The 26,786-nt window shown below is 39.7% G+C and overlaps 1 protein-coding gene across 3 annotated transcripts in view; it reads left to right on the top strand.

The window, feature by feature from the left end:
* LOC123747047 (uncharacterized) overlaps positions 1 to 26,786 on the top strand; it is a 56,908-nt gene that overhangs the window by 16,596 nt on the left and 13,526 nt on the right. For 2 of the 3 annotated variants that reach the window (XM_045729022.2, XM_045729023.2), the window contains exon 9: positions 14,169 to 15,239. In XM_045729022.2, coding sequence (XP_045584978.1) covers positions 14,169 to 15,239 — 1,071 coding nt within the window. Of the gene's footprint in view, positions 1 to 14,168; positions 15,240 to 15,901; positions 15,978 to 26,786 lie in introns of all 3 variants that reach the window. The other variant, XM_045729024.2, reaches the window with a different exon arrangement.

Here is a 26,786-nt window from a genome sequence, read left to right as displayed (position 1 = left end):
CAGGGTATGTTTCTCTCATTTTCTATGTTACTTGGGCCACAAGATCTTCCCCATTCTAAGCAGAGCTGGATAGCTGAATGTTGCATAGTCTGTCATTGTTGTGATGCAGTCCTGGTCGCCTCATGCCATTGTTGTGATGCAGTCCTGGTCGTCTCATGCCATTGTTGTGATGCAGTCCTTGTAGTCTCATGCCATTGTTGTGATGCAGTCCTTGTAGTCTCATGCCATTGTTGTGATGCAGTCCTGGTAGTCTCATGCCATTGTTGTGATGCAGTCCTGGTAGTCTCATGCCATTGTTGTGATGCAGTCCTGGTAGTCTCATGCCATTGTTGTGATGCAGTCCTTGTAGTCTCATGCATTGCTCTAGTTCAGTGGACTGTCTAGTTACCTCTTCTCAGTGTTTTGTTTTCCTACTCTTTTGTCTGGTTGTTCCATTGGCGTCCCTATCCAGTTCCAAGCATGATGATATGGCATGCAGTTGTCCTCGTATTTCCACTAGCTTGTTTACTTCATTTCTCTGCTGGTCGGGTTGTGATGCTTCCCGTTTTCAGTTCAGAAAATGATATTGCTGTATTTCATGGGAGATTCGATTTTCTGTAGTCAGGGATAGGAAGCCTGTTAGGCTTATTGAGGTCCCTCTAAGCCAACTATTAACCTTTCGCAGGATGCAATAGTTGCCATATCCTAGGTACTTATTTACTGTTAGATGAACAGCGGCATCAGGCAAAAGGAAATGTTACTTGACTACTACTACTACTGTACCGCCATGGAAAATGAACCCGGGACATATCGGCTTTGATGCGATTGTGCTAACAACTGCACCACAGGATCCTTTACTCATGAATCTGCATAGTTGCCTCCCTGGGATAGTAGTTTTTCTAGTCTAACCAACCGTTATGCTGAAATTACAGTAATCATATAGAGGGGACAGGAATGAGACCTGTAGACAATGGATCAGCATCATGACCATATTCAAGGGAGCTGATTCATAACATAATTATATGTTTCTTCAAACAATGTGCAGCTGGTAATTTGTTATTAATAATGAACTCCTTTACAAAAATCATAATCTTTGATAAGAAGATTCCTTTATATTATTTGATATTTGAATTACAGTACTGTACATGTAATTATATTTGCATGTCATGGATGAATGCATCAAACTATTGCCATATGGAGATAAATTAATTAAGAATTCCTAAATTTTGTTTGTAATCAGTACCTCTAATGATCTCCAACAGTTAGGTATTTTTCTATAATATTTTTGGTTGTCGAAAATAACCACATCATGAAAAAAATTATTGTAAAGATAAATTATGTAAAAATCATATCCTTTTTGCTTCTCACCTGTAGAGTTGTTATATTGAGTTTCCTTAACATGTTCATGTCGCTTAGTATAGAGGAGTCTCCAAAATCCTGACTTCTAAATAATGAATTATCTAAATAATGGACCAATTTTGCTACAGGATCGCTTATAGAAAACTTGGATTTACAGTACAAATCTGAATATTTTAGGTTAAATTATTTATAAGTTTGCAGTAAAATCAGGATTACCAATGTGCGTAGTAATTTCCGGCTGATCATATTTTTTCCCTATTTTTGAGCAGGTTCCCCTCAGTAAAGCCACAATCAACATGCCATGGTCCTGTGACTTTCTCGGCCCACTGCCTGCACGTATTATTCCGATGATTCTGTCTTCTTTTCCCCCCTTTTTTCCCCTCAAAGAGACAGAGGTGCATGTGAGGATCATAGATCAACTCACACCTGAGGTAAATTGCCCACAACAATGAGTCATAAAAACAGAATTTTTTATGACCTGAGAATTGTTTGGGAATCAGTGTTTTACCAAGCAAGAAATTAAACAACTCGTGTAACACCCCATCCCAACAAAATCCCCCCCTACATCAATCTCCGCCTTTCTTGCCGTGAATTTGACAGTGGCTACCGAGTGTGATCCCTTTATGTCTATGAGATATTTCTATGGACTCTGCTTCTATGGGTTGGAGACCAGTCTTTTTGGTGGTCTGATTTTGCTTTCCTCCCAGTCTCAGGATTTCACAGGGGATGTGGGTTTTGTCCCTTGCCCGCCTTCTTTGTTAGAAGAGGGGTCTCGGGGATTAGGATTTGCTGGAGGAAGGTCTGTGGTTGTCCTTTTACCCCTCTTTAGAATATTGTTCCTGGACTGAAGAATTTGTTGCTCAATATAGCTAAGTGTTTATATCCACTGGTCCAGTATAAGTTGGATACATCTGCTGTTGCATCACGGGCAAGTTTCTGAATTCACAGTTTAATAGCTTTGATTCACCTTCTTATCCTGTGCAGTTTCTGGTGTCTTGTCCTCCACCAAATTTGGCTTAATGGAACTTGCTTCAGTTCTTGCCTCAAAACTGGGCCATGTGTTTGAACTCTGTTTGAACTTGTACAAGTTTGGGGTCTCTTTGCTTTGTCCTGGCTAGCAACAACCCATAGTTTTTCTTGGACAGTGGCAGCTCTTCTATCTCCCATGGGTAAGCCTTTCCATGATGCAATATTCATTTACACCAAAGTCATTCTCATATTCAAAGCATTAGTGAATCGGCACCTAGGGGGAAAGAAGCTTTGAATGTAATAAAATACCCAATTTCTGCTAGACCTCTAAGAAATAGCTTTCTATTCCTATTGTTTTCTTCCCTGTAGATATTTTGGGGTTCATTACTGGCAACTTGTGAGTAATGTAGGTGGTTGGTCAGCCGCCTGGGTGACCCTGACCCACAATATGGTGGTGTCAGGTGTATTAGAGCTAAGGCTGTTAAACCCACAGTAATGAGTGGTTGTCTAGTTTGCCTTATGCTCATTTCTTTCAACCAGGTGCTCATTGTGTTTTGTCTAAACTTTCTGGTGGGTTTTTCACAGTTTAGATACCTCTCTAATCCCCCAAACATCCCTCACCTCATAGAGAGATTCTGGTCTTGGCTCCTAATAGGTAAGTGTGAGTTTCATAGACCTGGTGCGAGTTCAAAGGCTTGTCTATACAAGCACATAAGCACTGGGGAGCTACTGAGGAGCCCACTAGAAAAGGGCATTCCATTACATGCCATGTTTGATTTTTAACTTCTCTATAAAGTTTATGTTTTCCATTATTTGTTGATTTATCCAAATATCACTAATGGAACCAGTTGTTTGTTTTATATAAAACATGCACATACATACTGTACACTGATATACCTGGTATGCATATCATTACTGTATATGTATAGTACACCATACATTTACTTATTGTTTATCAGTGTTTATGTAATTTTCATAATAATACTCATCTATTATTTTGAATATAATATATAAATGGATATTACTGATTTGCTGTCTTTATGGGTTCTGAAATGTGTAATAATCTTGGAAATAGTCAACATTGCACAGCATAACAACCCATGTTGTCACCAGTTTGTACTTCTTTTTCCTCTACTTTGTTTTCTTACACACAACACACTTCTATTGTGGACCTGGCTTGCTTTCCAACATGTTGCAAGTAGTTAATGTGGTGCAGTAAACAAAATTCCTTGCTAGAATATTGTTTACTGTCTCATCTGTTTCCTTCATTTGGTTGTCTCAGTGTACTCGTATTCAAAGTGTGTACAATTAATTCCTGTGTCACACTCACTCTGTCTTCAACAAATTGAAACACTCGATCACAACATTTGCTTCTACTTGATGACTTGTGCATTTATTCTGTCACTACCACCTCCATTGCTCCTACCTCCATCAACATGTGCATTTGATAACCACTGACACCACAATCTTCAAGAATCACAAGGGCACTATTTGTATTGATTTAGTTGCTTGTGGTAACAAGTGTGCTCCACTTGACAAAAGAAAGTCAATTATCTCCATAACAACCATCAATATATGTAGCACCTATGCTACGAATACGAGCATATACTAGCATGATCACCCCCCCTTCCCCTACCACTAACAAGAAGACCATAAAGCATCACATTGACACATTTTCTTCAAAATCAGAACTTGTAGCACCAAATATGCTCCAATACTCCAGATGGCTATTCTACAATGACTAACTTAAGGCACTACTTTGTGTTTATCTCAACACACACTACCTCTGTCTCACGTCCCTTGTTATTAAGAATCATATATTTTATCTTCTTACAAGTAATATTTAAATGTAGCACTATACTCGTAATATATTTCTTTTCATAACTAAGATCTTCCAGTATTTACAAAATTTTAGCAATTTTCATAGTTTATGGAAGTAAGCTTAGTGGTGCTAAGCAGTCACTGACAGATGGTGGTGCACCACCTGACTTGATAGGGTCCTGTGTACTGTAGTACAGTCACGTTCATTCTCGACTCACAATCAAGAATTCCGGGTTCAAATCCCAAGTGGTACAGAAATGGTTGGGCACGTTTCCTATCACCTAATTAATGTGCCAGTTCAACTAGTAGTAAATAGGTACCCAGGAATTAGTCAACTGTTGTGGGGTTGCATCCTGGTAAAGGTCAGTAATTAGACCTTGTGGGGGACCTCGATATAAGCCTTAACATACTTTATGTACATACTGGCTGCCTGTTCCCCAACAAAATGAATTATCAATATTATTATTATTATTATTATTTTTATTATTATTATCTTCATTTGTATACCAATCCTCAGGAAAGAAACATGGACGCAATGAATATTTCTCCAATTTGGTAGATGATTGGAGAGCCATCTAGAATACAATAGTGTACAGTATAACTAAACACCCACTATGGCTTGTAAACAATTTGGGCTGTGCTAAATTGTCTCCAGGCTGTGCTAAATTGTCTCCAGGTTATTTGAGATCTGCATAGTACAATGTCATCTTTTGGTGATTTCAGCAGTATTATTATGCTAAGAGCATAATAATTTATTATTTTGATGAACAAAAAATTTAATTAAAGTTACATATACGGTATATTTTTATTTTATAATACTGTATACAGTATATATATATATTTTTTTTTTTGCTGAATATATTTGTGTTAATTTGTGTTTACTGTCCTAAGGATTTAATACATAATGTCTTCATTGACATTATTTAGGGGTATCGAACCAACCTACAGGGATTTATTTGTGAACCTAGGTGCAAGTATTAATAGACAACCCAAGGCAAATGTTTTGTTTCTGTATGCTGCTCAAGATCTCAACATGTTGTATCCTAATATATACATTTGCTGTAGTCTAGCCCATGAGGTATAAATTGGAGTAGTTATGAACATCTGACTTAAGACAAATTTGATCTTAGGAAATGTCTCTAAGCCCCTATTTTATCCTGTTGTTTCTCTGTACTGTTCAAACAAATTTCCAAGTCTCCATATTATGAACAGTGCTACTAATGTACTATTTCAGCTACTTATTGAGGCATAGTCCTTTAATAATAGATAATAAGAAGAGCAAGTGTTGGTGTAGCAGTGCCCATGCACCATCACATTATACCACCTCCAACTTTAATAATTGTATCTCATCACTCTTCAAAATGCATCATATCAGACAAGCAGGGTTACTCCACCATTTAAGGTTAATAAAAAAAAATAGCATTGGGCTGGATTTTTTCCATCTACTGCTGTGCTGGTTGAATCTGAGCCATGCTGGTTGTTGGTCCAGCAGGTGCCAGGCATTGTTGATCTAGCTGACACCAGGCCTTGTTGGTCTGGCTGGTGCCAAGAATTGTTGGTCTGGCTGGTGCTGGGCCTTCATTGTTTTGTCTGGCACCAGGCCTTATTGGTCTGGCTGACACCAGGCCTTGTTGGTCTGGCTGGTGCCAGGCCTTGTTGGTTTGGTCAGTTCCAGGGCCATATTGGTGTGGTCAGCACTATTCCATGCTGGTTTGTCAGCACTGTTCCATGCTGGTTTCGTCAGCATTAGACTGCATTGATTTAGTGAATGTCAAGCGGTCTGTCAGCTGTGTTGCCCTTATGGTTGTGCCAGATTCTGTTGTCCTGGTTGTGTAGTCTTACCTGGTTTCTAAATGGGTGTGTTTCCGGGTCTGCTGACTGAGGTAGCATTCTGGTCTTGATAAGTGCCCGATGGTCAGCCAGTGGTGATTCCCTAATGGTTAAGCCAGATTCTGTTGTCCCTACTATAGTCCTGGCTGGTTTCTAATGGGGTAGGTTCTATTGGTGCAGTTGTGGGTCTTCTGGCTGAGTTATGGTTCCAGGCATGAGGGTATCAGGGCTCCATCCTGGCATGACCTGAGGCCATTTTTATTGCTGAGTTGGTTCTCTCAGCAGTTGGCTGGCTTCCTCTTCTGAGGCTTTGTGGTAAGGTTACGTTGGGGACCTACTGAAGGGCCCCTCCTAGAAATCCAGCATTAAAAATAATGAAAGGTATCTTTTTGGTTGACCACTCGGTAGATTCCCATTCCTGCCTTGTTCCCTTTTTTCCTCTGGGAACTGGCATCTTGTCTCCTAAGGCAGCTCATGGATGACTTGGCTGGCTGGACAAAGCCTTTAGTCACCCAGGCTGCTGTATGGAGGCAGGTGAGTATATCTGGATGATGGTTTCACCTCAGTAATGAATGTTTGCAGCGTTTTCATCATGCTACAAATTTCCCCAATCAGTTACTTATTTTGGGTTGATTGGACTTTTTTGTAGGTCTTTAGCTTAGGTTTGTGGTGATTTCTGATCCCCTGGCACTCCTTTACCTCTTTGAACAGGCCAGATTCTGGTCCTGGGCCTTGTAAGGTGCTCGTGGGTCTTAAGAGTTTTGGTGTATTCCCCAAGGCATGGCTGCTTCCAGGGTGTAGCAACTGAGTGACCCACCAGAGAGAAGCATGTTCAATGCTAGATTTTTCTTCTCAGTCCAACATCACTTGGCACAGCTCTCTGCAGCAATATTTTAAATTCATCCTTTGTCTTCTCAATAGCCTCCTTTTACATTTTCACTAAACCATGCAGCACTACTCTTCCCGCCATTTTTCATCAACTTAAAGCTATAAAAGTCTTTTACAGTATTGATTGACCTCATCCCTAATATACTGTATACCTATTTTGCATTCATAATCTCGGTCTTTTTCCCTTACCTCTTATAATTTGCGTGAGGTTTTTCTTGAACTCTTACATTTCCACTGTCTTCAATTTCTTGCATTTAGACATTTCTATACTATTTTCTGGATGAGAACACCCCCCTCTCACTCATCCTAATTTTTCACAGCACTTCATAATAATGTAGCCCTACAAATGTTCCTCTTGCAAACATTGCCATCATAACATCTTTAATTTGTTTCTTGCTATTAAATGTTTGTTTAAAGGGCCTGTTCTTTTGTTGTCTATTTTTGTATTATGTAATATTTATGTCTCTTTACAATTGTTCTATTTTTGTTTTCAACATTTAACTTCCTTTAGCTCTCTTAATTCTTAATATAATAATCTTTTCCTAACATATAAAGATTACTATTGATTTCTGGTGAAGCCCCTTGTGGCTTCCTTGAAGCTAACTCACCGAGATGGCTCCTAACTTTAAGGTAACATCAGTTGCAGAATTATGTTTGGCCTTCCAGGGACCAGACTAGAACCTGGGCCCTCTCATGGAGACAAAGCGTGGGTGATACTCCTCCACCCCCACTGAAAAAAAACAGGAAGTCAGAGAACGAATACAGAACACTGCTGGGGTTCAGAGAGACTGAAGCCTCAAAACTGCCAAATAAAATCCTCAAACATTATAAATAAATGATCAAATCTCTCGAAACTTGTGTGAGCTTATTAGCTCAACCCCTGCCATTTGGGAAGGGGACCAGAGCTCCCAGTACCCACTGGTTTACTAAGCCAATCCTGGAGCAGATGTACAAATGAACCCTCCTTCTCTCCTCAATTGATGACTTTTGTTGGGTGTCTCACCTCTTCCCACTCTCTAAACAGGACTCGACAGAGCTCCACTTTGTCCTCAAAATTTTAGGACTGAACGTGTTCATTCCCTTCCCCACTTTCGACATGGCAAAGCTCATCTTGTGTTGGTGGCTGGGGCTTGGATGATTTCTTTGGACCACAGCATATTTTTTGGCATGTCCCCATACATCCAAGGCTCAGAGGTTGGTTAGGTTTTATTCTAGGGTGTCAAGCTTACCGTTTCAGGGTCCTTCCCTTCGGCTTGAATCTGGCTTTCCAAGTTTTAACCAAATTGGCTGAGGTTATGGTGATTTGTCTTCATTTGTTGGGGATTTGTGTTCTGGGCTACCTCAATGACTGGCTGATATAGGGCCCCAACTTTCCACATGTCTTTTAGTCAGGGATCTGGTTCTTTCCCAGCTCGCCGAGTTCGGGTTCATGGTAAACTGGCAGAAGTTCCAATTGGTTCCGTCCCAAATTCAGACTTGGCTTGGCTGTGTGTGGCACTCGTGGTCGGCATTGCTTTCCCATCCAGCCTTTTGGCTTGACTGGTCGGGGTGGGGGGGTTTCTTTACCTCTTTTCTAGCTGTTGCTGTAGGTCCTGTGAAGGGAAGGCAGCTCCTTATGGCTCCAACTTATACTGTGTCTGAACCCAAGTGTTTTTTGAGGGGAGCCCCTTCAGCTCACCGGAGCTATCTAGGCTGATATGCTAATGTCAGATTTTGGCATCAGTCATGTGTATGGAGTTCTGTGGGCCTACCGGGGACCACGAGCCAGAACCTGGCTCCTTCAGAAAGGCATGGGGAGCAATGGCCTATAGAAACCCCCTGTGTGGTTGGAAACATTCTATGTCTGCCATCGACCAGTTCAAGCACCCAGAAAGGTAAGCGTCCCAAAACAAACCTCTATTCTGGTGAAAATTGCTACAAAAAGTCGAACAAGTGGATAGAACTTCCCGAAAAGAAACGAGCAAACGAGCATGACGTCACACGTCGCCACACCACTGTCTGCATAGCTTCCCCCTCCCCAGGAGGGAGAAGGGGGAGCCCCAGACCCCACGCCGGCCATCCACCCTTCAGTTCTAAGGCTGATGCTAGAGGCAGAGGTTGTGTGCTCTGGCTCCAGTGATCTTCCAGCTGATCTGACTGGTGCGTCACGTGGCCGATTTGATCTTCTCGAGTCTTCGTGTATGGTAATTTTGACTCGAGTTTATCATCATCTCTATGGTGATTAGGTGGCTTCCTTGTTAGTGTCCCACCTGTGGGCTTCGTCTCGGCGACAGGATGAAGTTTCCTGGCGGTCCTTCCGTTTCTTTTTGACTCTTTGTCGTTGTGCTTCTCTTCCGGTTCGGGTGGTGTTGTCCTTTCTCTCTTGATTGTTCCAGGACTGTCATCTTGTGCCGAATACTGTCGCCTCGTATCATGCAGCGCTGGCGGAGCCGCTTCAGTTTGCTTTCAGTATTGATGTTACTTCTGCACCATTTCGCAAGTTGTCTCGTGCGTTGTTTTGCCTCCGGCCTGCTCATGCACCACCTTGAGCTGTCCTGGTCATTGGACGGGGTGCTCTCCTTTCTCTCTTCTCCTTGGTTTGTTGTGGCCCCTTCAGTTCAGGATTGTTTTTCGAAGGCGGTTTTCCTTTTGGCATTGGCCTTTGGGGGTCGGGTCGGGGAACTTTATGCTCTCTGGCGCAGAGGTTTCTGCTCTTTCGGTCATGGTGATCGGTTTGTTCATTTGCCGCCGTCTCCTTCTTTTCTGGCGAAGAATGAGATGGCTGCTTTCTGGAGGGGTCCTTGGGTTGTTGATGCTTGGTTGGTCAGGCAGCGGGTGCATCATATTTTGTGTCCGGTTGTGGCCCTACCATCGTTATTTATGCGCCACGGCTTCTGTGTCCGGGGATGCGTTTTGGGTTGATCCGGCTTCTGTGTCCGGGGATGCATTTTGGGTTGATCCGGCTTCTGTGTCCGGGGATGCGTTTTGGGTTGATCCGGCTTCTGTGTCCAGGGATGCGTTTTGGGTTGATCCGGTTTCCCTCCTTCCCTGTTCGCGGGGGCAGGTCTCCCAGGTTGTCTGCAAGGTTATTAAGGCTAGCCAGCCTGCTGTCTATCCCCGTGCCCATGACGTTCGTAAGTTCGCTGCTCTTGCATCTGTCTTTGGCAACATATCTTGGGCTGACATTAGGGCGCGGGGTTTTTGGCGGCCGAACAGGGTCTTGGCTGCTCGCTACTTCGTGAACATTCCTGGGTCTAGTCGGGCCTGTGTCACTTTGGGTTGGCGGTTGCAACCAATTGTCTCAACTTCGGGTTGGGGTTGAAAAAGGAGCAGTGACCACCTCCCAGGTAAGTCCCTATATTTTTCCTTTGTGGGTAGTTGGCTCCGGGGAACCGAAGGGTTACCCCCAGAAAACCAGCATTGAATGTAATGAAATGCCATTTTCTGGGTGAGACCCGGAGGCTTCTCGACATCCCTCCGCCCCCCCCCCCCCCCACCCGGTTGGCGGTTTTTCGCGTGTTTTGATGTCCAGCCTCAAAACTAATGGGTGGATGGCCTCATGGTGGTCTGGGGCTCCCTCTTCCCCCTCCCGGGGAGGGGGGAGCTGCACAGACAGTGGCGCGGCGACGTTTGACGTCATGCTCGTTTGCTTGTTTCTTTTTTGGGGAGTTCTATCCACTTGTTCAGCTCTTTGTAGCAATTTTCACCAGAATAATTTTTTTTTGCAGACGCTTAACTTTCTGGGTGCCTGACCTGGTCGATGGCAGACATAGAATGCTTCCAACCACATGAGGGTTTCTATAGGCCATTGTTCTCCATGCCTCTCTGAGGGGGCCAGGTTCTGGCTCGTGGTCCCCGCTAGGTCCACAGAACTCCATACACATGACTGATGCCAAAGTCTGACATTAGCATATAAGCCTGAATAGCTTCGGGGAGCCTTTGGGTCTCACCCAGAAAATGGCGTTTCTTACATCCAACGCTGGTTTCTTCACACCTCCACCTCATTTTGACAATCGGTCAGGTGATGTACCTAGATAGTTTAACGTTTTACTCAGCTCTTTGTGTCTGGTCTTTCTGATGAGTCTTTATTGTCAACTCTATGCCAAGCAGGTGATTGAATTAATGGTATCCTGCCTGTGTGTTTCTTCTTGGCAGCAGTACTGTATGTAGTAGCTTGGGGGCTATTTTTGCCACTTCCCGTCCCTTCATCATTTTTCTGTCTCTGTTAGTGTTGTCCTTTCGTTTCTCTCTTGGTTGTTTATTGACTGGCATCTTATGCTTAATACTGTTGCCTTTATTGTTTGTCAGTGGTGGAGCATCTGCTTGCGCTCGGCATCAATACGATCTCAGTGCCATTTCTAGCACATTATTTCACCTCTGACCTGCTCATGCCCTCATCTTTCTTCCCCTTGGTTTATGTTTTCCCCTTCATCCATGATTCTTTGAGGTAGTTTTTCTGTTGGTGCCCACCTTTTATTGTACAGTTCAGGGAGCTGCATGCTTTTCTCTAGAGGTGGGGCTTTTGTTCTTTTGATCCTGGAGGCATTATGTTTGTTTGCAGCCATCTCCTCCTCTTCTTGCAAAGAAAGAGTCATTGGGCACTCTGGATGGGTTCTTTGCTTATTGATGCTTGGTTGTTTTTGGCCAGGGGTTGCATCATGTGCTGTGTCTGGTGGCATCTTTTTGACATTACCTTCGTGCCACCGATTCTGCCTCGGTAGACGCTTTGCGTTGATCCTTCTTCCCTGGTTCCCTCTAACATGGTTCAGGTTTCTGTGGTTGTCCACAGTGTCATCAAGTTCAGCCAGCCTGTGGTCTACCTTCATGCCCATGAAGTTCATAAATGTTCCACTCTTGCAGTAGTTTTTGCTAACTTGTCTTGGACTGATACTCGTGAACGGGGCTTTTGGTGGTCTTTTGATGGTCTAATAGGGTCTTGGCAGCCTTCCTGGCCCTTGCCATGCCTGTGTTGCCCGGGGCCATCTCTCTTGGCCAATTGTCTCGTCTTTGTCTTGAATACCTGTGGTCTCTCCTTCTCCTCCCTGCTAAGTCCTTTGTGTTTCTTCTTAATGGATAGTTAGTTTCAGGGAGCCAGAAGGGGCTCACCCAGAAAGCTAGCACTGAATGTAACAAAATGCTTCTTTCTAGTTGAGCCTTGATGGCTCCCTGATTCCGTTCCCTTCCTCCCCTCCATCCCAGTTTTGTTGGTCAGTGTATGTATTCTTCACATCTACTCTAAAACTGACTTGGAAAGCTGGCAAAGACCTACAGTTCTGCACCCATCCCTACTGGAGGGGGAGGGGGGGTAATGCTAATGAGCATTAATTTCAAGATATTCAATCATTTGTTTACATTGTTTGGAGAGTTTACATGGAAATTTTGAGGCTTCTGTGTATTTGAACCCAGCAGTGGTCTGTATTGGTTCACTAACTTTCTGGATGCTTTCCCAGAGTGATGGCAAAGTGTCACCCACTCACTGTACCTCTGTGAGGGGGGGACCAGGTTCTAGCCCTGGTCCCTGGTAGTCCAAACAAAACTCCAAGGCTGGTGTGACTTAGTACTGTAGTTGGATGCCTACTCAACAAGATAGCTTCACAGAGCTACAAGGGCTCATCCAGAAAGAGGCATTTTATTGCAATCTGTGTTGGTTTTATCTTTGGCGATTTTGGATTGCTACCTATGCTTTTTTAACTTAATTTCTAATGTCAATATTTTTTGTTAATTTCTTTGGCCTCTAATACCATCTGCTTGTCACTTGTCCATAACTACTTTTCCACTTCATACTTGAATTACTCCAGTTCTTCAGTCACTTCTTTTATTTGCTTACCTGTGTTCTGCCTTTTTCTTTTCTGCTCAAGCTTTTGTGCCGTCTAGAATCTCTTCTATTGTGATTTAATGCAGTTTATATGTAAGCCCTTGAGTTTTATGCATTAACTGTTTAGTGCATTAACTGTTTAGTGCTAATATATTGGCCTGCTATATTCTCTCTACCTTGTAGTCTTAATTACATTGTTAAAGAATCCTATTGTTTTGTCCAGCATGATAATTCTACCATAAAAACTCTTAAAATTCAGTCTCATTTCTCTGCCTTTTTGCTTCTTTGTCCTCCTGTAACCTCACAACCAGCCAGTGTTTACCTGAGAACACTGAAATGCCCCTTGCCTGTGCTGCCTTGTCCACCATAAACAAATCATTGAATGATGTAGTAGTTCCTTAACAGTTTACACAAATATCCTTTCTTTTTTTGTGCTTGTAGCCTTTTACCCAGTTTGTTTCTTTGTTGCATTGATTCTTTTAGCGGGGAACCACTTGATGTACTGTCAAAACATTTTGTTATACTGTTAGGTAATTCTTTGGTTGATCTTTGCCTGGAACTTGTGGAAATGTAACTGTTCGTCACAACGGCTGTGTGTGGGGTGTGTGTGTTTTTGTGTTATGGTCTAGGTGTATATAATTAATGAATATACTGGATCTTCATTTCTTATAAGCATAGTAGATAGTACTGTATTGCATATTTTTGTAAAGTTATAATATACTTACTTTCTTTGTAGTGATTTCTTACTCTAAAACAATAATTGTCTATCAACAAGTGAAATGAAGGCTTGTGTCTTTGACTAGGCAGGTTAGTAAGGTATTATTTGTTATGGTATGGGAAGCTGTCTTTGGTGTGTGGAGCCCCAGACTCATTAACTTTGCTTGCCAGGGAAGCACCACTCTACCGAGATTGGGAGGTGGGCAACTTTGTTCACTTTTGGGCCCACTACACACTTATTTGCCCTCTTCCTTAACATATAAGATAATTTGTGTGATGAGAATGGCAGGGGGAAACATTGTCTATGGAATGCATAAATTTTATTCCTTGTCAAGCTAAGAACCCAGATTCAGCTCACCCCTTTTTGCATTGGGGTTGCTGCTCCACTAAAGGATGGAGATACTGTAGTGTACAGGATGTCTGTTTAATTAGCTTTGAAAATGTACACAAGTGACAATTGTGTAAAATTTTATGCTTGAGAATATTTTTGTGTAATAAAAAGTTAATGGAAGGTTGTCAGAATGATTTTTGAGGACATCAGAAGGTGAGTGATCAAGATGACACTTGTCATGTATCACATTTGCCGGTGGTAAAGTATCCAATGCTTGTAGCTTTGTGTATATCAAGCCTTCTCTCTATTTCCTGTCAGATGCAGCACTCTCTCTCCTTTGTGGATGTCATGGCCTCTGGCCCTGTTATGTATGTGCACCTAGCTTGACGTTTGCCTGTTATGCCAGTTATGCTATTGCTATGTTTTTGGGAAGTGTTTCAATCTGCATTTGATTTATGTTTTTTTCTTTTTTCTTTCTAGCGGTGTGTAGTGGTAGATGTTGTTCAGTGGTAGCATGCAACACAATTCGAGAAGAGGAGGAAATGCCACAGGAAGTGCAGTGTGCCAAATGCCGCCATTTCCATGGGGACCAGCCAGTGGGGTCTGGCCCCCAAGTAGAAGCTAGCAAAAAGTCCATTCAGAGCTTAGACTTGCCTGGTCTAATGCCTGTGTGTGATTCCCCACCCCTCGAGCCGTCCTTGTGTCGTCCTCCCACCCCTGAGTCTCCTCATGAGGGCAGTCCCCTCCTGTCCTGTTCTCACTCAGAATCACCCAACTTAACAAAGAAACCTTTCAGTAGTCAGGCTATAGCTGATGTACAAAACAAAACTTCTTTTAGCGAATCAGAAATCATTGTGCCAGATGATGATAGTGCAGCAACACACACAGATACAATTGCAAAATCTGATGTGCCTGTGGTGTTTGACTCTGGGGGGCAGGATAAAGAAGTAGCTGAGGACACGCCTAAAGAGGAGGTCTTTGTGCTAATTGAGTCAAAATTGAGAACTGATCTAGGATGTGATACAATTAATGAAACCTCTTTTATCAGTAGAAGCATTCAAGATCAGATATCTAAAGCAAATCAGTCAAGTGATGTACCTTGTTCCCCTCAAACTGAATCAGAATTATCTCCCACAAGCCCACTAAAGTCTCGCAATAAGAAACCAGGTGGTGCCCATAGAGTTAACTCTTCACAAGCAAAGTCATTTAGTACCCCAGTAGACTATTCTGGTTCTTGTGATGTCTTAAACAATTCAGAGGTCTTGAACAGTCCAGCTGATCCTATCCCGTCCACTTCTAAATTTAATGTTGACTCTTGTGATGAAGAGACAAGAGACAGTGTTATTAAAGCTAAACCACCTCTTGAAAAGAGCCTTTCTGTTGATTCAGCTAAAATGACTGCCATTAAATCCAAAATGGAGTGTGTAGAATCAACATCAGAGTCTTTAACAGCCTTAAACTTGAGCCCTGTCAAGAGAAAAAGAAGAAAAATTTCGGTGCCGTATAGAATAACTCCAGATGGCACAAAGGTTAACTTTCTCTGCGATGTCAGTATGTACCTCTTTCATTCTGTGTTACTTAGCTAATTAGATCTTACAGTAGACTTGCCATGCACAGGTATTCTAGTACAGTATACAGCTAGTACTGTAGCTAAAAAACTAGTTTATATAATTTATAAAGACACTATGGGCTTCCTTTTTTTTTTATTAAACCAGAAGGGCAACTCAGACTTCCATCCTTTTGTTAGTCGTTTCATAGTCCCTGTAGTGGTGTTGTAAGGTAAACTTGCACTTGTCTTGTAACCTCAACAGTCTTCTATAATTTGTGATTATTTTAAACTGGCATATTCTAAATTGGTCTTATTTTTCTAAAACCTAGAAATATTTGATTGTGGTTTCTTACCTTAGTGTTTGTTTACAAATACTCTACACATTTTAACAAGAATGTGTTTCTACACTGAGTAAGTCATTTGTTGTGTACATCCTCCAATTATTAATATGCAATACACCCTGCTTGACAGTTTGTGTAATTTGTTCATGTGGAACATAGCCTTAATTACAAAAGATGCTTACTCAGAGTAGTTAAATGGTTTAATTATGTTTTTGCTTAGGCGTAGTAATTTTTAAGTGTTCCATTTTCTAGTCGCATGCAAACGCACTTGTATTTACTCACGTGTTATGCATAAGCCCACATTCAGCCCTACGTCTTCACAGGCACACTCATGCACACTCGTTATAAATGGAGGATATTGTTCATCATCATTATTATCCAGGACTTTATATCTTTAAAGTAAGTATCACATGGTTTATGCTGTTTAAAAGATGCAATAGTTGATGTATATCAGTACTTGTACTGTACTGATGTGGAGGCATTTGTCGTTATAACTGTGACAAGCTATGTTATGTAATTATTTCTAAACTTTTAGAGCATTAATATTCTGGATAAAGGATATCCAGATATCTGAGGCAGTGGCATTATATAGGTCACTTGCATATCATGCTGTGTGGAATTTAGACGAGATTACAAAATGAATTCCTGCTTGATTCTTATTGCTGCATGGCAGTACATTTTGTGTCATACAAAGTAAATTGTTAATTGAAATATTTCACTGTGTCAACATTTATGGATGCTCTGTGCATGTATCAGTATTGCTAAGAAAATTCCGTCTTAGAATGTCATCCAAAATTAGAAACAATAAAGATTACCTTTTGCAGTTAAACAAATTATTATGAGTGTGTTCTTGGTGAGCATTTAGAATTTACAATAAAAGTTTTCAGGTTTTGGTGCAGGAGCACAGGTATGACTGAGATGATCACAAGTGAAATGTTTAATGAAAGTACTGGTGAGCAATAATGGGACAAGGAAATTAGTATATAAATTTTTATGTGCAAATAGAACTTGGCAAATGTTTAGGAATATTTTTAAGTACCTTTCTGGTGTTAACTCAGCTATATCTTTAGAGAAATGACCTTAAGAGCAGAAAAATTGTGTTTCTTATTGAGAACTTCAGCAGAGCTGTGGTCACAGCTGTTTGAGTGTGTTAGCCCTGTATCCCAGGATGGTTGTCTTATTCTTGGCTACACTCAAACACAAGCACTGCATCCACTTTACCTCAATGTTATGCTTCACTCAATATTGATTTCTTAATCTACTTATTTTTTCTCATGTTATTTGCCCTTTTTTGCTTGCTCCTTTCCTTCTTTCTTCCCACTTGTTAAATTACAATACAGTAGTAAAATATCTCTGTACAGTATACTGTACTGATAAATATTTTGTTTATGCTTGTACAACATGGTGTGACCCTGATCATTGCTCTGTTACTCAAATCTCGATGAGTTACATCAGATAGTTTCTAAGAATAAATGTTATTCTCCGTGAATAATAATAATAAGTACATGAAAAAATATTACAGTGCATATTTGTTCTATAAATTTCCTTGTTTATACTGTACTGTATGTTATTTGATTGTGTAAATATGCACAGATATTTACTCATCATTTACATTTAATAAAAACCCTAACAAAGTTTACAAAAAATAATAAAATTGTGGAGTTGTGAAACTTTGAATTGGCCTGGAATGATATAGACAGGATTTTGTTTAGGTTATACTGTGCAGTATATGCCTCTTAAGGCAATCCTTGTTCTTTTCATAGATCTTGTTTCTTGATGCAGGCAAGTCGCAAATGTTTCACTTGTGCATTAGCTATATCAGGAAACAAATTGTTTGCAAATACAGAATTTAGGTGTATTTTCACGTCTTCAACACTTAGAGGCATTTTAAAAGCTAGGGAAAGATAGTTATCACAAGAAACAAAGTATGAGCAATTAGGTATAATAATAATAATAATAATATTCCCTAGCTTTATCAAGCTCCTGCTTATACGATTGTGATACTATACTGTGAATTTGGTGCTACAGCTCTACCAGTGTTTTATGAGGAGGATATTGATTGTGTTGTTTTGGCCACTGGTACAGTACAAAATAAACAAAGGTCTTCCCTGCAGACTCTGCTTCGGTCGTTGAGAGGCCAGTTCTGCTTGCCTTTGTTCATGTAGCTTCCCAGTCATCTCTGTTGGTACAGCTTTGGGTTGAGAGTCCACAGGCACCAACAGGCGGTATGTTGCCTGGGGTGCCATCAAAGGTTTTGATTTAGATGATGGAGCCTTCAATACCCTTATTGTTTGTCATATTTCATTGGGATGTGCCTGAGGGCTTCCTTTACTAATGGTTTGTCACTTTCTTCATGCTCACAGGGCTCAGAGGAAAGTATGCTGGCTCTGTATATCATCTTGCATGCACCACCACATAGCCGTGCGCAAGGCCTTGGGAACCTTGAGTGGAGCTCAAGTGAAGTGCCTTGCTCCCTCGCCATGTACATTTTATACCTGACCACCAAACACATTTAATACTTGACTTCAGTTGGGCTCTCAGTCCTTTTTTTGGGGTCCTTTTCTTCAATGTGGTCCATATTTGAGGTGTGTTGAACATGTGTGCAGATGGCCTCTCGTGCTTCCATCTTATTTTGATGAATTAAGAATGAACAGGGCCACCTTTTGCTGGGTATGCGAGTTGTTCAGCTGCTCGCAAGTAGACCTCTAATTCAACTGCTACAGCACAGACTCATCAGCTTCCTTTGTTTATGGCTTTGTTCCCTGATTGTAAGGTCATGGCATTGGGTGTCTTTTATCTGGTCTAGAACTGGGGGACGATCATTAATCTGTTACAACCAGTTCATGATCATCCTATATTTGGACACTATGCTGATTACATACAAGTTCATGAAATTTTCAGATAAATTATTTTTACAATGGTAATCTTGCATCTTTCTACTCCAAATTCATTTGATACATTACCAGCAGGTAAAGCACCAGGTCCCTCAGTTGTGATTCAAAGACATAGACTACTCTACTACAGGACCCATGTGAATGCGTTTGTACAGGAGAGATGGAGACATGTTCATTTTTTAAATATAAATGTAATAATAATGATAGTGTTGTCATTTTGTATTTTGTTGAAATTTTTGTTGACATCCTGTAAGCTATAGTTTAGTACTGTAACATGGGTTTAGTTTCACACAGACTATACTGATATTTAGATGTTAGTGGTGTTGCTAATCATTGTACTTTGTTAAATCTTAATTATGCTGTCATTGATGCTGATACACTTGAAGCTCTTTTTTTTTTTTTTTTTTTTTGAGAGAGAGAGAGAGAGAGGAGGAGCCCCTTTGGTGGCTTCCGAAACAAGACGTCATTAAGGGGCCCACCAGCAAGTGGTGTTTAATTACATTTAACAGTGGATGTATGTTGTCAAAAATTCACATTGAATTTAACAGTACTTTCCCACTGTTCCCTCTCAAACACCATTTGACATTAGGTGATTTTATTCGACATCAAACCATCTAATAGTGGGTGAATGTACATCGTTACATAATTCTTTATTTCAAAATTGCAAAAAAAAAAAAAAAAAAAAAAAGTTAGTATCTTAATTTTCCCTTAACCCTTAAACTGCACAAAACGTTATATGATGTGTGACATTGTAGGGGGGTATAATTCAAAAAATATTCGAATTACGTAGAAATTACTTAAAAATTTTAAACAAATCTCCACCTTATTGGCTTCAGCTTTGTTAAACTTTCATTAAAATATTTTCAGAAATTGATTTTAGACAAATATTTAAAAAAAAAAAAAAAAAAAAAATGTTTTGTTGATAAAGAGAACAGCTCCTATTAACTGGAACTGATGGATAATGCAATAATAAAGAGATGCAAGCACCTGTCCCACGCATAAAGAAGAATAGTAGTAAGAAGTGTCCACAAAGTGGATATACAGTTGGTGCCTTTATAGCATTGGTGAGTAATACATAATAACACAAATAATAAAGAGTAATTATGTTATATATCATATAAATACAATATAAAAAAAAATTTAGGGTTTTTTTTTTTTTTCTCCTTTGTTTATTATTTGAATTTGTTTTAACCTTTACATCCTGGAGAATGCATACTCTTCCCTAACTATGTGAAGCCAGAATTAAATTGGTCAACAAATAAATTAGTTACAACTCTCAGAACTTCGGACTTGGCATATTTTTTAGCTGATTTTTTCACAGATTTCAAACTCTATTTTCCTTGTTTCTTTAGGTTGTTTTGATGATTAGGGACCAGATTTGGGCTTTTTTACTTATATAAAGTATACCCTAAATATATTCCCTAAATCGTTATAATTATTATAATTATCCCTATATTTTTTTTTTTTTGTGGGGGGGTATTTTTTCTTGACTTCATTTTCTACACATATTGACCTACAACTTTCACATACTTGAGTACGAATGCCAAACGATGTTTATTACAACATACAAGTAAATTCATGAATTAGAACTGCCTTATTCATTGTCGATAACTTCAATTATATCTACAACTAGAATTTCAACTTCAGTATCCAAAAATCTAGTTTGTAACCGATTCTCACCATATTTACATATAGTGTGCACAGTTGTCTATTCTACAATCCCTATAGAATTGATTTTTCATAAACTCTAAACGTTTGGAGTTATAAATTTTTGTTGTCTAAAGTTGCGCATATTTCAAATGCTATATTGACAAATTTTTTTTACAATAAACTATACTGAAAACCTATATTCTAAATATATGAAAATGAAGATCATATGCTATTCTGAGAGCATAATAACACCAAATGAACAGTTGGTGATACTGTATTTTTATATTTTTGCAGCTGATTTCAAAATCTGAAGTTTTCAATATTAAATGTTATAAAAAAAAAAAATTATTTTCTCGATTTTCAAGTTACACTTGTATCATTTAGACAACGTTGGAGCATTTGCAGAGTAGATTATTCACAAAACATTTGAAAGAGTTTCAGAAAATTTAAAAACCCGAGTTCAATGTCACACATCATATGAGATTTTGCACAGTTTAAAGGTTAAATTACTTTATGTATACTTTATTTCAAAGCATGTGGTCAATATCATAGTTGTTTGAGAATGCAAATATGTGTTCTACCAGATAGTTGGTCATCTGATTGATGTTCCCAATGTGAGTATTATTTAAAATTTTGTGGCGCTGACACTGAACCCTTCTTTTTGGCGAGCTTTAGTAGCACTTAATAGAACTACGAATTTGCTGACTCCTCATCTTAGTAAAAGATAAGCAGTAAGCTTAAGACATTTTATAATAAGAGTTTTCATACTATGTTGAGGGATAGTGAAAACAGTTATCATTTTTCTTTTGTTTGATGTATCATCATATGTCTCTGTCAAAGATCTCAGGCTATTATTTTTACAACACTGTTGAATTATAAATGATAAGATTTTGTTAGAAAAATATGAGTTACATTGATGTAATAGGAAAAATGAAACACTAAATTCACAATGAGAAATGACAAAAGTGACATTTTTGGGATATTGTGAAGCATTGTGAAGTTCACACTGAGGTAGTAATCTGAGTAACAGAAATTTATTTGTGTAGTTTTTAAATGTTACATAAACCATAGTATTTGGGTTCAATTATCTATAGGATAAAGGGCATTTTTGTGGTGTAGTATGGAACATAAGCTTATGGGGTTTGTGTAGTACATTTATTTCTGCCTTACTATATTCACTGAGTACATTTGTATCACTGACGTATTTACTGTACCTCCTCAACGACAGTACCCAATACCTGGTGGGTGTTTGAGCGACATAATGTCTGAACAGGCGTTCATAACTTGTAAGTGGGTAAGTCATGTTACAGGAGCAAATATTTACATACATTACAGTAATTGGATGACTTGTCTTTGTGAGAGGCCTTATTGTTTCCCAGGAGAGATGATTAGAGGATCATATATTCTATGTATTAATGTTACGTTTTGTTTTTGTGCAGGCAGTGTCTTACTCACATCATTTGATTTACTGTATCACAAAAACTAAAACTATTCCTTCAGTATGTTGAATCAAATTTATTTATTTATTGATTTATATATATACAAGAAGGTACAGTGGGATTGAGAGTTGGCCAAGACTTTTGCTCGTAAAGAGGGAATTGATTACCAACTTGGACTGCCTTTGAGCAGCCTGAGGGCAGCAATATCCCAGGAACATCAACTAAATTTGCGTACTAGTGGCTGTACAAGAATGTAACAACTCTTGTATATATCTCAAAAAAAAAAAAGAAAAAAAAAATTTTTGGAGACTTGAGGCAAAGTGAAATTCACACCAGTTACTCCATCTATCATCATTCTATTACACTGTACTGTATGCGTGTGTGTGTGTATATATATATATATATATATATATATATATATAAATATATATATATATGTATGTATGTACATGTACATGTACATGTACATGTATGTATGAGAATGTGTACATGTATATATAACATTAATTTTGTAACTAGCGTCAAAAAATTGTTTTTGCTTAGCTAAACGAACTAGAGGGTTCAGTTCATGAACCGATTATATGCCTCTGTAATCCTTTACACCACTGCCCACGGTATGGGTATGGGGTGCATAATAAAGAAAGAAATTGAATTGGGATTGTGAGGATACATAGCATAGTAATTACATTCTTGTAAAGCCACTAGTACGCGCAGCGTTTCGGGTAGGTCCTTAATCTAAGAAAATTTTAAGTAAGAAAATTTTAAGTAGGTAAATACTAGCAAAATTTATAAAAATAATAACAGGTACATAGCAAGAAAAAAAATGGAAGATGAGATAAATTTGTAGGTATATTAAAGCACATAGGTAGCTCAGTAGCTCAGAATGTGTGGAGGGAGTTAATATTTAGCATGCTAAGGGATTTAAACAAGGGAGCTGAGAGTTGTCTGAAAGCAGAGTTTGTTATTATTCTGATAGCAGATTTTTGTTGGGTGATGATGGGTGGTTTGCAGTGGTTGACCTCCAAATGTTAGTGTTGTTAAATAATGTTAAATTAAATAATAATAAATAATAATAGTGTTAGACTATTTAGGCTTCTGTTAGGGCAAAGTGAAATGGAGATGTGTAATGTTGATAATTCATGAGAAACCAGATTACCAAGAGTATAGTAATAGGAGTACCATCTCTGTTTTCTCTTATTTGCATTCAGTGCAATATTAGCCAAGTTGGCTGCTTATGGAAAAAGTAAGTTATTCCAACTCTTCACTGTTTTATTATATTCTAAATAAAGAAAATATTAATATAAGAGTTTATGAATAGAAAGTATTTTTCAAATTTGGCAAAGTACATATTTTATGTATAGGAAGTGCACATATATATTTGCACCATATGTGCTGTGTTTGTAATATGTAACAAAAAAAATCCAAATTTGATTGGAAATACAGTGCACAATATTCTTCGTAGATAATGGTAAGCATTGAGACAGCAAAAAGTTTCTTTCGCTCGTGCTGAATGTACAATATTTGTATTCCATCAACCCATCCAATCTATTCATAATAACAGGAAACAAAGAAGAAATATAGAGTTAATGTAAAAGCAACAAATACCATTTTAAAAATAGTGTGTCGAGTGAAGAGACACTGCCAGTCTCTTAGATGCTTCTTTAGCATGGGCTCATATGTGAGGGATATGTGAACCCCTCCAAACCCAGAACACGCATCATCTGCTAAACTCTCATAAAAATTTTCAGCTCATTATGATAAATGTCTTTGCAAATGAACTTGTCAAGTAATGTGAGGGAAGCGAGACATGATGAGTAACTCGGCCAACACCAAGAGATCAACATACAATGAGACATAAGTGAGAGCAATACCCTCAACACTTCCATGAAAATTATAACTGGAAATACAGGATATACTATACTGCAGAATACAGTATTGCTCTGCTAATTACAAATTAGTACAAAGATGTTTCCAGACCATTAGTAGGTGATAACACCCACTACAAGAAAGGTTAACTGAGCCCGAGATCCCTACTTTAAAGCCAGGTTATCCGAGTAAACTCGAGAGATGGTGGTGTAGTGGTAACACATTCGCCCCGTGCATTGCGAACTGTTTGGTCTAGGTTCGTATCTTGGCCAGGCAAAGAATTGACTAGGTACCAATCCTTAACTGTTCCTCTGTTCACCCAGTAGTAATTGGGTATCTGGTTGGTAACCAATTGGCAGGTCATGTTCCAGGGAATACTAGTAGGTAAGGCTTACCATGAGCTACAGAAAGGGAAAGCTCTTGGCCAGCTAACAAAAGTCGGAAGTCATCAGTTCCTGTTCCTATGTGTGTAAAGAAAAAGGTGGAACTAGGAGTTTTCTAGGGTTCCGGCTTAAACATAAGTGTTTAATTTCATTCGACATCCTAATTCTGAGCTAAGACTTCTCAGATGCTCCCAAAGATAACTAAACCAAGGAAAAAGAAAGATTACTGTATCTCCAAAGTAAGAGAACGACACCATCTGCTGTCACAGGTAGAGGAGTTGACAGATGAGCACTCCAATATCCTAGACCTTTAGGAAGGCAAATATACTTACCAGATGGGGAAACATAGAATGTAAAATACCCTGACTCATGGAAGATCCAATTCAACTGACACAAATCAGGATTTATTAACTGACAATCAGTTTTAGCAAGATTTTTTTTTTTTTTTTTTTTTTTTTTGAGATATATACAAGAGTTGTTACATTCTTGTAGAGCCACTAGTACGCGTAGCGTTTCGGGCAAGTCCTTAATCCTATGGTCCCTGGAATACGATCCCCTGCCGCGAAGAATCGTTTTTTCATCCAAGTACACATTTTACTGTTGCGTTAAACAGAGGCTACAGTTAAGGAATTGCGCCCAGTAAATCCTCCCCGGCCAGGATACGAACCCATGACATAGCGCTCGCGGAACGCCAGGCGAGTGTCTTACCACTACACCACGGAGACTGCAAACAACAACTGACAAAATCAGTTGCCAATTAAAAAATGGGATGCATTCTGAAAAGCCATTTGTAAGTTGGCGGCTCCTGACTCGGAACTAGACAACTAATAATCAACATATAAAATGAAAATGTTTGGGACAAATAATATTAGAAGCCGCCCTCCTTATTTACCTTGAGTGATGCAATTGTCCTGCTTGTCTAATTTGATTTTTTGTAGAGCAAAGTGGTACTTACCTTTCAGTACTTGCCTATCACTGTCTAGCTTTTTAAGAGGATTAGAGACCTTATGAGGGAGTGATGTCTAGCTCTTTATGCCCCACCTACTAGCCATGTACATGTTGCATTACAACCTAACTACTCTGATTATCAAATTCTTTCTTGAATAGGGCCTTAAAGTTGTGGATGGAAGTGACTTCCAGAACCTCCTCTTGTAAAGCATTTCACTTGTATTGTTAATGTAAAAATAGTACCCTGTACTACCCATACAAGGTATGAGTACTTTCTTACATCCCTTCGGCTTATTAATTAAATTTTTTAGGGTGCAATTAAGAGAAGGTGGCAGTAAATGGTGATGCTGAGCTGCCGGCTGCCACAACACACTTTCTCTTATAAACCACTATTAAGACACTTTTCTGCGATAAATAACTGAAATAGGGCATTATTAGCACTGTCAATCCTGTGTGAACTTCAGAATTGGTTTGTACAGCAGGACATAGGGCTAAAATTTGTATTTTGAGGCCAGCCTCAAAATTTGTATTTTGAGGCCATTCATGAGATTAGATGTTCATATACAAAACCTGCCACCACCACCACCAATTCCACAAACTCGCTTTCCATCTCAACCACCAACTCTTCCTCCATCACAACCACTATCTCCACCTCCACCACCACTACCACCACCTCCACCACCACTACCACCACCTCCACCACCACTACCACCACCACCACCACCACCACTACCACCACCTCCATCAACACCACTACCACCACCACCAACTCCTCCTCCATTACCACCACCATCAACGTCACCATCACCACCATCAACATCTCCATCACTAACACCACCAACTCCTCCATCACCACCACCACCACCAACTCCTCCATCACCACCACCACCACCACCAACTCCTCCATCACCACCACCACCACCACCAACTCCTCCATCACCACCATCATCACCAACTCCTCCATCACCACCAACTCCTCCATCACCACCACCACCACTCGTCCATCATCACCACCACCACTCCTCCATCACCACCACCACCACTCCTCCATCACCACCACCACTCCTCCATCACTACCACCAACTTCTCCATTACCACAACCACCACCAACTTCTCCATTACCACAACCACCACCACCACCACAACCACCACCACAACCACCACCACAACCACCACCACCTCCATCACCACCACCAACTCCATCACAACCACCACCAACTCTTCCTCCATCACAACCACCAACTTTCATCTCCATCACCAACTTTTCCTTCTTTTCATCACCTTTTCTTCTATCACCACCACCTGCTTGGACTCATTCCACACCTTGTGTGCAAAACACCAACCCCTGTACATTACTTGGTCTGTACTCGCTACCTCTCCATCTGTGACAGTCCTTGACTGTATTTTACAATTTACGATAATTTACAAACGAACAGAATTAAAATGCACCATTAGTATTCTCGCATATTGCTAGTACTTTGGCACTGTAGCTGGATTTTCTCTAGATAAATTAATAAATGTGTATCTTATTTAGCAACTTTGTAAAGTTGCTACCTTAAATAGAGGTTTACTTGCATTATAAATTGTTTTTCCCATTGGGCACAGGAAGCCTTTATTTAAACTTAGCAAGGTTTCCCCTAGGCCAGCTACTGACCTTTCCTCGGGATACAACCCACAACAGTTGCTTAACTCCCAAGTACCTATTTAGTGCTAGCTAAACAGATATATTATGTGAAAGGAAACATTGCCTAACCATCTGTTCTGCTCAGGGGGTTAACCAGGGACCCTCAGTTGTGAGCGTATACTCAGTACTGGCTGGTCTTTGGCTCTAGTTTAAGAAAATTTTGTAGTGTACTTGTTGCACAGCAGCAACAGCAGTAGCATGTGCATTTTGTTGCATGGGAAAGAAATCGGTTCATATTTTGCATCAAACTTAGGTTCTTTGATATGTGCAAAGCTTATAACCAATGTGTGTTACAGGTGAATTGAAACATATTATGAAAAGAAACAAGTTAATTTTAGTTGTAT

This window comes from Procambarus clarkii, chromosome 87, assembly GCF_040958095.1.
Source record: "Procambarus clarkii isolate CNS0578487 chromosome 87, FALCON_Pclarkii_2.0, whole genome shotgun sequence".
Lineage (NCBI taxonomy): Eukaryota > Metazoa > Arthropoda > Malacostraca > Decapoda > Cambaridae > Procambarus > Procambarus clarkii.
The sequence above is the reverse complement of the archived record's forward strand: the minus strand, read 5'-3'. Positions and strand labels throughout refer to the sequence as shown.